This window comes from Nothobranchius furzeri, chromosome 4 (genome assembly GCF_043380555.1).
Source record: "Nothobranchius furzeri strain GRZ-AD chromosome 4, NfurGRZ-RIMD1, whole genome shotgun sequence".
In the NCBI taxonomy this organism is placed as follows: Eukaryota; Metazoa; Chordata; class Actinopteri; order Cyprinodontiformes; family Nothobranchiidae; genus Nothobranchius; species Nothobranchius furzeri.
Genome location: NC_091744.1, coordinates 17,110,915 through 17,121,525, shown reverse-complemented (window position 1 = coordinate 17,121,525; position 10,611 = coordinate 17,110,915). Strand labels below are relative to the sequence as shown.

Sequence of the window (10,611 nt, the reverse complement as noted above, 5' to 3'; positions counted from 1 at the left end):
TTTTAGCAACAAGTTCCGCGTGCTTTACCGTTCCAGCTTATGCCTGAGAGGAAGCAGTGTTTTTTTTTTTTTTTTTTTTTTTTTTGCAGCTCACGGGGATCTGGGACCAGACAGGAGCCAGAGCTGCAGAGCCTGGAGGTGGGAGACAGATTCGGTTTCACCCTCGGGTGCGCTGAGTTGAGGCCTGCTCCTCACACCAGGCCAAGCCATATTTCACCATGTGGCACGAACCTGCAGGCCTGCCCAAAGGATTTCAGCACTCCTAATGATGGAAAATTAACGCTCCACTGAACGGAGCTAAATGCCCCTACTGACACCCCCCTCTCAAGTATTTACTGTGCGCCTCCAAAAACAGCAAGCCCAGGGATCACTCTTGGTGTATTGTGCTGATTTGTGCGTAATGAGGAAAACCTGTCAGACAGATTCTGTTATGATTCCGGGGGCTGGGGGGATGCTGTCAAGAAAACAACTGATGATAAAATGCTGAGGCACAATTAAACATCATTATGTCGCTCACGCCCAGAGGAGAAATAGGCTTTTCTTTCGCCGAGACAAATTTGTCTACAGTGTTCTCCTGACATTAGGAAACCAGTTTTGCTGAATGAAAAAAGCTCCTTGCGCACAAGCTGCAGACTCCTCCCAGACATGTCTGGAAGAAAACCCCAGTTACCGGCAGGATCTGGTCACTGACACACGCTTCATCCAGCTGGAGCGCAGCAAAAAACAATCTTGAACGCATTTCGCAACTTTCAGAAGGCAAAAATGAGAGGCTTCATTTTCACGGTGACCGTTTTGTGGATGATCTCGGCATCCTGCGCAGAAGCCATCCACGGACTGTACAACTTTGGCCAGCATGATTTATTCCACAAAAAGAACAACTGCAAGCAGATTCCGTCCAGCCTGCTCCTTTGTCACGACATAGAGTACACGGAGATGCGCCTGCCGAACCTGCTCGGGCACGAATCCATGAACGAAGTTCTGCAGCAAGCTTCTTCGTGGATCCCTCTGATCCAGAAGCAGTGTCACCCGGACACGAGGAAGTTCCTTTGTTCGCTTTTCGCTCCCGTCTGCCTGGATGATTTAGACGAGCCCATCCAGCCTTGCAGGTCGCTGTGTGAGAGCGTGAAGCGCGGATGCGCACCCGTCATGTACGCGTTTGGCTACCCGTGGCCTGACATGTTGAACTGCGACCGCTTCCCACTGGACAACGACCTGTGCATACCACCTGCAAGCGTGGAAAACGTCGTGCCAGTCACTAAAGAGGGTAAGGCTCTTAATAAACCTGACATAGACATCCAAGTCTCGTGCGTAAAGGAATCGGGAGACAATTTGATTCTCCACGAAACAGCACGATTCTTATAGACATTCTATTGTTTTCACTTCATCTTTTTCTTCTTTTAGTACCCAGGGTGTGTGATGCCTGTAAAGAAACAGAAGAAAATGACAATGAAATTGTTGACAACCTGTGCAAGAATGATTTTGGTGAGTGACGCAGCTTTATTTGACCAGGTGAGAGGGTCCAGGGCCCCTGAGGGGCCCTGTGAATCATGAAGTGTGGTTTCAAAATACATTCAAATCAAAATTAAGACAAACGTAAATGTAAATTGGAATCTGTTTACAAGAAACTATTAAAAAACATCCCAGAGGATGTTAAGTTTCTCAGAACTAGATTGGAACTCATAATTCTCCCAAAGGTCAGTTTGGCCTTCCACTTCTATGGAAGACAACATGTGTCTTATTGCAGTGTAAAACATTGCAATAAGGGATCTTCTTGATCAGCCTCAGATCAAATATGGCGGATAATGTTTTAATCACCCAAAACAAAACCCTTGCTCTGGTTTATGAACCAGTGCTGCAGCTTGGGTTGTGTTCCAACTCTGAATAATTCTGTGAAAGTATCATTCTGACGAGGTCGGAGGAAGGTCTGAAAAAATACATATAAAAAACAATGAGATGAAATAAATATATGGGTTCCAAAAGTTTAAACTCTCCTCCTTAGCCTTCTCAGTGGCCTAGTGGTATGCGTGTCCGCTCTGAGACTGGGAGATCAGGATTCAAATCCCGGTTGGGTCATACCCGCTTGACACTCCGCTTTATGGGGTTGGATGGGGGGGGGGGGGGGGGGATACCACCAAATAGTTCCTGAGCACAGCCGCTGCTGCAGCTCACCGCTCCCCACTGAGGTGGGTCAAATACGAAGAAGTAATTTTAGCAGCATGTGATGAAAACTAATAGAATTTTTAACATAACTCCGGTGATTGTGTCTGATCGTTCATTTCTTTCTCTTCCAAGCCCTGAAAATCAAAGTGAAGGAGATCTCATACATCAACGGAGACACCAAGGTAGTACCAGAGACCAAGAGCAAGACCATTTACATGATGAATGGCGTGAGCGAGCGTGACCTACGGAAGACGGTGCTGTGGTTGAGGGATGGGCAGAAGTGCATCTGCGAGGAGATGAACGACATCAACGCTGCCTACCTGGTTGTGGGCCAGAAGGTTGATGGTCGTCTGGTTATCACCTCACTGAAGCGCTGGCAGAAGGGCCAGCGAGAGTTTAAGAGGATTACACGCAGCATTCGTAAGATCCAGTGCTAGAAACTGCGCATCTGCGTGGGAGATTGAGTTTATTTACTGGCTGACTTGTGTTTGGGGCACAGAACTCATAAAAACAGAACATACTCGTTCATCCACTTGAAGTATAATCATTAGGATTATGTGAAATTACACATATAACACACATAAATAAAAAGTAAAAGCTGATGTTTTATTTTTACTTTAACTGCCATTTAGGGAAATAATCACTTTTCATGTTCATTTAGTGTTGACCTACTGCCCCTTAGTGGACAGTTTTTAATACAGCACGTGTTTCCATAACAAGCTTTTCTTTTTTGCACTGGGTTAGTGGTTAACGTGGAGCTGAATATCAAGTTACACAACTGAATTTATAATAAAATGTTTTTACAATTACTGGTTGTAAGAAAAAGTTGAGTTAATCAAACAGACATCTGAGGGTTAGAGCTGGAAATAAGTATTTTTAGACCTGACTAACTTTAAAACACATTAAATTAACAATTTATGAAAATTTTTGATGAAGGAATTTAAAGTTAAATTGAACAAAAAAATAGAAAATTTCTTTAACAACGTCTTCCTGACCAAGACGTTTTATTTTTTTGAAATTCAGTTTGCACCATGAACTAGAAAAGGTGTTTTTCTTGGGGCATATTATGGAAAGGTGTGATTCTTGTGTGAAAGTTGCCTGATTTTATTCCCTCTGTTTGCAAGTAAAATGGAGAGATAGCTGGCTATATTCTCTTTCTATATTCCTACTTTAAAAATGTTTCTTCTTTCTGTCATCATGATAAAACAAATATTTTTCTACTCCAGCTTTCATATTTCAGTCAAGCTTTTGTTTTAACTTGCAGCTACTTGATGTATTTTGAGCATTTTTTTTATTTTTTGTTAGATATAATCTAATTTTTGGTTGTTTAGTGTTGTGCTGAGCAGTAAATTGCCCTATAAGGTACTGTGTGTAATATAAAATGTTGTTTAAGAAAGTGTAAATATCAAATATTGTCATTTAAACCAAAGCGTTGACTAATTAAAAGTTTTAAAATGTTTAAGGTGAGTCATGTTGTTTGTGTGTCCAGAATATTTTTCAGTTTAAGTGTTGTGGTTGAAAAATTCTGAACAGTGGGATATTTGTTGCACAGTTCCATCTTGTGGAACGTATTGGTAAAATTTAGTGGGGAAGGCCTTTGTTTTGAAAATAAAATAAAATAAAAATTTTAATAAGAAAAAAATCATACTTATAACTAATTAACATTCAGTTGAAAGAGTTGTTTTTCAACTATTTTTAACTCAATATTAAAGAAATAAATATTTTATGTCACACTGTAAAAGTTGAAAAATAATCATTTACATATTTTTGAACAGTTGTTTGATTTTAAAACAGATCCTCTCAACACCTTGGCTGGCTCTAGAATTTCTGTCCATAAAAGATATGAACAGGATCTGTAACGAAGGGCAGCCTTGGTGCAGTCCAGCTCTCACGAGCCCGACTTACTGCCAGAAATGCGGACCAAGCTCTGGCACCAATCGTACAGGGACCTAATAGCCTGTCGAGGGGCCTGATACCCCTGGAGTACCTCCACACAGCCCCTTAAGGAACATGGTCAAACGTCTTCTCCAAATCTACAAGAGTCATGTGGACTGGATGGGCAAACTGCCACACATTGTCTAGGACCCCCCATAAAAGTACAGAGCTGGTCTAATGTTTCACGGCCAGGATGAAAACCACAGTGCTCCTTCTGAATCTGAGGTTCGACCATTCGGCAGACTCTCTTGTATGGCTTTTGTATGATCTTCTTCACCACTCTCTCTTTATTCTGCTCTCCCCGCCTATTCCACCTTCCTCAGGATCCACTGATTTCCCTCTTTCCTGTTCACTCTCTCTCTTTCTTAACATTTTCTCTTTTAAATCGCAATTGCTTATTCTTGCTCATTTAAAATATATTTTTAAACATTTTCAAAATGCTTTTTTATATTTTTACATTTTTTGTTTTTGTTTTTGTGAAGCGCCACGTGATTTTTATCTTGAGAGGCGCTATAGAAATGATACTTTCTTCTTCTTCTTCTTCTCCCTACCAGAACACCTGAATAGGCCTCACCAGGGAGGCTCAGGAGTGTGATCCCTCTGCAGTTGGAGCACACCCTGTGGTCAGCCCCCCCCCCCCCCCCCCCCCCATTTTTTTTAAATTGCAGAGCCGCATCAACCAACACAGCCGCACAACTTACAGGAACTTAAATAAACTTCGGTCGGATCTCACCGACCGCTGGGGCCTTGCCACTGAGGAGCTTTATGACCACCGCTGTGACCTCAGCAGAGACTGAGAGCCTGACCCAAAGTCCCCAGACTTTGCTTCCTCACTGGAAGATGGGCCAGTGGGATTAAGGAGGTCTTTAAAGTACTCTACCCACCAGTACACTACGTCCTGATTTGAAGTCAGCAGCACATCGTCCCACTATCAATAGTGTTGGTAGTGAACCGCTTTAGCTCCTGAGACGCCGGACGGTGGACCGGAGTCTCCTCTAAGCCACACTGAAGTCTTGCTCCAACTGTTTGTTTACGTATTTGACATTTTAGAACGCATTTCCTCCTTGTTGAAGTTCTTTGGGACCTCCAGTTTGATCACATTTTTAATAACATATTATAACATTTCTAGTATTGTAAAATGTATCTGTTGAGTAGACTGAAGCACATCAGAACACATCACCACCGCTCATAGTTTCTCTTGTCTTTTAACTTTTATATATTTCTTTGTAAAATATTTACATTTTGTGCAACTCTAAAGCATTTTTAACACTTTTAAAATATTCCTTTAAAAGTGGGTTTCAGTGATTCTGTAGGAAGAAACTTATCAACTTCACACGAGACAGCACTCTACATTCCTCAAAAAACTTAACAGTTTTGTCTTTCAGGTAAGTGCTCTAGGGAGAGGTTTCTGCCTGCTTTATGGCTGTTAGATGTTTACTCTGCCAATGACTTTGCTATTAAGAAGGTTATATTATGAAGGTTTGCAGTTAGCTTTTTCAGTTCCCCGACTGTCAATTAAAAAAGAAGAAGAAGAAAGTATCATTTCTATAGCGCCTCTCAAGATAAAAATCACAAGGCGCTTAAAACACAAGTAGAAGAAAAAGTAGAAATTTGCTGTTGTTGTTTTGTCTGCATCATGGCGGCACCTAAAAGTGAAAATAAGAAGCCCTTTTTACAAGACACACCGTGCCAGCAAATCGGTTTAATGTTACCGCAGCAGTGTGTCTTATAAACATGCCATGCCAACAATTCAATTCAGTTCAATTCAAAGATACTTTATTAATCCCAGAGGGAAATTAGAGTTTCAGTACACACAATTCTGAGATCAGACATACATACATAGACATAGACACATGACAAGAATTGGTGACTGTGGTCATTCGCAACCTGAGTCGCGCTACCTTAATAGAGATCAGAGGGTTTATATGAGGATTGAGTCAGGTGGAGGAAAAAAATGCACTTCAGAGTTACCCTCCACAGGGAGGGCAGCTTTGCTACGCAAAAACACCTCAGACAGAAATGCAACAGACTTCAGACATCACACAACATAAGTGTCCACTAGGTGGGGAGGTAGGGTTAGAGACTCTCCTCACATCAGTGCATGCAGCCGCAATGAGCAGCGCTCGTCACCTCCGTTTGGACAGGGGAGGGAGATAATGGGTTAGAAAGCACAGTGACTCCTGGAAATGGTTCCACAACCTTCACAGGTCTCAGTCCCGCCCAGGCTGGGATAGGGAGAAAGAGTTGCCATGGCGACGGCAGCATTCCACATTTGTTCTGAGGGGGAGTAATCACTTCAGCCTCACAGGCTCAAGGGCACCAGATTCAGATAAAAACTTGTTTTGGGGCCAGACAGAGATAATTTCCTCTCTGCCTTAAAGTTCCGTTGGTCCTCAACCCCTCTAGATCCAATAATGGTGTAATTAGTCTACCCCCAACCGTGCTGATCTGCCAACTCTCTCTTTGATCAAATCCACCTTCTGTGCCAGAGCCTGAATCTCAGCCAAAGTTCCAGCTTACGACTCATCTCGACAATTATATGAGTTTGTGCGTTCACAGCGCGGTGTAATCCATCCCTAAGCTCCGGGATTGAGCCAATATTCCTCGAAAGCTCATTAATTTTCCGGTAAGCCAGGTAACGGCTCAGGCCAAACAGCAAGAAACCTAACACCAACACCATGAATATCCAGACGTCTTCAGAATCCTCTACAGACAGTTGAGACAGGCAGATCAGGTTCCACTGTTTCCAGGAGTCCATGATATGTCCAGCTGGTTCTGTCCAAGAGGGACATCTGGGAGCCCCTTCTCCCGTTCTCATCGTTGAAAAAATGTTGTCAATCGCATTGATAGACCAACTGACCAGATCCATTTCTAATAATTTCCAGTTTCCAGAAAAAATGCAGAAGTACCGTACACCCAAAGACAAAGAGCCTTGGGATAAGATAGAGAGAAGAGGGAGGAAAAAAGCGTCTGTACTCTCCAAAAGCCAGAAGAAGACTCATGGCATTGCACAAATTTTGCGGCATTCGTTTTGCCTCGCTTGGTAGTAATTTTGCAGTAATTATCTGTCTTGTAAACGGCAACTACACTTTGGCGCAAAGATGGGAGGTGTCATGATGACGTAGGGAGTTAATGCCTTGCTTCAGTAGGCAGCTTAATTGAAAATGACAGTAAACACGGGCCGTAGGTCTTGCTCTTTGAACAAAAGCAGCTGAGACTGCAAACTGGAGCGATCCAGGAGCTTCTCTCTGTTAGAGCTGGAGGTCTGATCATCAGAGACTGCATGGGGACTGTGGGGGACAGACACCAACAGCGCCTTGTTAAAAAAATTAAGTTAGCGCAGCTTCAATCGCAATAAAAAGCAAGTTGTGTGCAAGATAAATGGAAGTCCGTGGCAGCACAGGGACCACCCCCATACCCCCTTTATGCCGCCATCGTATAATGTTTTGTAAAAAGGACACAATTGCGCCACATTACCACCATGGTCTGACCACTTAAAAAAGACCCAAGGCTCCTTGATGCCATTGCAGCAAACTGATAGCATTGTTTTGTAGAAACGGCTAGAGGGTATAGTCTTTGGAGGCAAAGCATGAGGCTAAAACCAGAGTGAACGTCAGTACTGATTTGAAGGAGCTGACTAAAACGCAGACTGATGACGACCTGGCTTTGTTGCTACTGGACTTGTCAGTAATATTTTTTGCCCAGCAATGTGGATCTTTTTACTTTGCAGCTTATTTTGTATCAGTTGGCACATGTTAGTGTTAACTCGTTGTTAGCGATAGCTACAGCAAGCCACGGATGGATTATTGGATGAAGTTCTTGTTTTAACAATGAGATTATTAAAATTTACAGAATTCACAGATTTAATGGGCATAGCTGCCCTAAGAGAATCTGAGGCTTCCCCTAACATAAAGAGCAGATCACACAATCAGATAAACATCTAAGAGCTGTCAGTGTCATGACTTCTGAACTCATGTAACAGCAAATCAGGAAAGGTGACAGTAGGAGGTGGGTGGTGACAAAAGACAAAAGAAAAATTTTCACACTGTTTGTTGAAATTACCCAACGTGGATATGACATCAGAAAAGCATGTGACTGTAAACAAAAATGATTTATTGGATCAAATCTAGGCCCTTCCTCCAACGCGGTTTCAACAGAATTCACACCTTGATTCTGACACTTTTCACATGACTAACGATGTGACTTTCACTGACTTGCCTCCATAGACACAGTCGTGGTCTGTTTGACCCAGAAATACATGGGACTCTCCATTCGGCAGTGTAAGAACCTGCTGGATGAATGTCAGAAAGGTATTTAACACTCCTACAGTCTAGACAGTAGTTTGATTCTGAGCTGTTCACTGGTTTTTAGCTCTGACACTGAGTGTTCCCAGTTCAACCACAGGGACAATCGGATCATGTGTAAAACTCCTTCAGCTGACACAATATATGAGCTTATTTTGTATGAGCATGTCAAATAACTGGTTCTTAAAGTCAAATATTACACTTTATTATGTTAAAAAACATGTTATTGACCAATGTAATGCATTTTAATAAGAAAGGAGGGCTCTTGTTCTCTAGTACACATAATTGCTGTTAGAAAGTTTTTTTTATATTTGTTTGGTTTCACAAAATCTTTAAGGGTGTAACGGGGCAACATTTCATGTTCCTTGTTGCTGCAATATAAGGATTTTTAAATGTCTACATCTGAACATGTTGCTTCTATTTCTAACACTGTTCTTGTTTTTTGATTCCAAACGTAACCAACTGCAAGGTAAATATGTTAACAATTTGGAAAGCATAAGGTCAGATGAAGGTCACTCTTTTCCAGTTAATTGACTAGTGCTTCCTGCTTATCGTCATTTTATTTTCAGGAAGTTCAAAGTGGAAAACACAGTGTTTCTACCAATTCCACATAATGTAAACTATGATTACATCATGACTGAAGTAAGGATTTTACATTTTTGCTGAGGGTTAGGGGTTGGGTTACCCTAACCCTTGCTTTAGACCAGCAAGTAAATTTCAGTAGCAAAGATGACCCGCATAAATACAAAAAGCTATTTTTTAAAAATGTGTTTAAAGAGAACCAAAACCTATTCTAACCAACCTTGTTTATGTGAAAATGTAATGGACCTTTGGAGTTTTCCCATCATTAGCTCCTTTTGTAGGGTCACAGGTCAGATTTTCTCCTTTAGGATTTTCTAGTAGAGAGCAGAATTCATGGTTTCCACAATTACAGCAAGTCATCTAGGTCTTGAAGAAGCAAAGCAGTCCCAGACCATCATGCTACCTCTACCATGCTTGACTGTTGGTACTGTGATCTAACAGAAATCAGGCCTGGGTGCAGCTAGTGAATATGAACTCAGCTTTCCAAATAAAGTAGTTAATACATTTTTTTTCATGATCAGAACCAAGTTGGTTTGGATAGCTTTAATAAAAAAAAACTATTCATTTGAAGCTGCATTTTGTATTTACTCAAGTTTGTCTGATATTTAAAAATTTAGGTGTGAAAATAAAAGTGAAAGCAGAATAAATCTGAAATGGGGTAGATTTTTTTTGGCCACAGAAATTTACATTGCGTTTCCTGTAAAGATTAGATCAAACTCGCTATCATAAGAAATGCCTAACAAAAAAAGAGCATGTTTACTGATCTTTCATTATTCAAATAATGTCAGTGCATCAGAAACATGAGGTCATATGAAAGTAATCTCACTGATAACACGTTGCAAAGATTGGTCATGTGTTGGTAGTGCAGTTATGCTTGGATTCCATGTGATGATGAGGTTGGTTTATTAGTGGAACAGGTTTAGTGCTGTAAGAAAGCAGTAATGAACCATACGACCATTAAAAAAAAGACCATACAAAACTCATGTATCAATTTTCTGGTTTAGCCTAAATGGAATTACTCAGATAATAATAATAATAATAATAATAATAATAATAATAATAATAATAATAATAATAATAATAATAATAATGAGCTAAAAAGTATCAAATGCAGTGGGGGAAATTCACATGGACAAAATAATGGACTGTGAGGGGAATTCATATACTGAATCATCTGATGTGATTGGTAGGGACGGGATGTTTGGTAACTGGGAAACTGTACTTGTTAGCATCTATTTGTGTTGCCATATACTTTCAGGTGAAAGCCACCACCCAAATACTGGGTTCACAAAAAATGTAACTTAGATTAGCATTTTTTGTGACTCACGTGAATAATATTCGAAATGTGTAGAGTGGGGATTGTTCTATCAGGTGAACTCGTTTGGTTTGTGCTGAATGTTCTCGAATTTACGACGGCAGTGAATGCAGCAGTGATATCAATTTTCTGGTTGCCTAACTAGCCGACGCTAGCTAGCTGAAGACAGCAAGAAAGGGGAATCGTTTTGTGTTTTTGTACAAACAGCCAGTGAATTTGTGCCAACAGCCTGACAAGCCTCCACTTTTTTTTACCAACGGATCTCGGCAGTGAGTCTTTGAAAGCCAGGCTCCGTTTTGACGACGCTCAGAAAAG

General features: G+C 41.2%; 1 protein-coding gene across 1 annotated transcript; it reads left to right on the top strand.

Moving 5' to 3' along the window:
• The first annotated feature begins 651 nt into the window (after positions 1-651).
• Positions 652-2,822, top strand: sfrp2 (secreted frizzled-related protein 2). The gene is made up of 3 exons (XM_015964239.3): positions 652-1,264; positions 1,402-1,482; positions 2,293-2,822. The coding sequence occupies exons 1-3, from the start codon at positions 763-765 to the stop codon at positions 2,595-2,597; spliced, it is 888 nt and encodes a 295-aa protein (XP_015819725.1). The 5' UTR covers positions 652-762; the 3' UTR covers positions 2,598-2,822.
• Positions 2,823-10,611: the final 7,789 nt, after the last annotated feature.

Coding starts and splice junctions, on each gene's coding strand:
- sfrp2 (XM_015964239.3), top strand. CDS start 763: ATGAGAGGCTTCATTTTCACGGTGACCGTTTTGTGGATGATCTCGGCA. Junction 1,265..1,401: donor CGTGCCAGTCACTAAAGAGG/GTAAGGCTCTTA, acceptor TTCTTCTTTTAG/TACCCAGGGTGTGTGATGCC. Junction 1,483..2,292: donor CCTGTGCAAGAATGATTTTG/GTGAGTGACGCA, acceptor TTCTCTTCCAAG/CCCTGAAAATCAAAGTGAAG.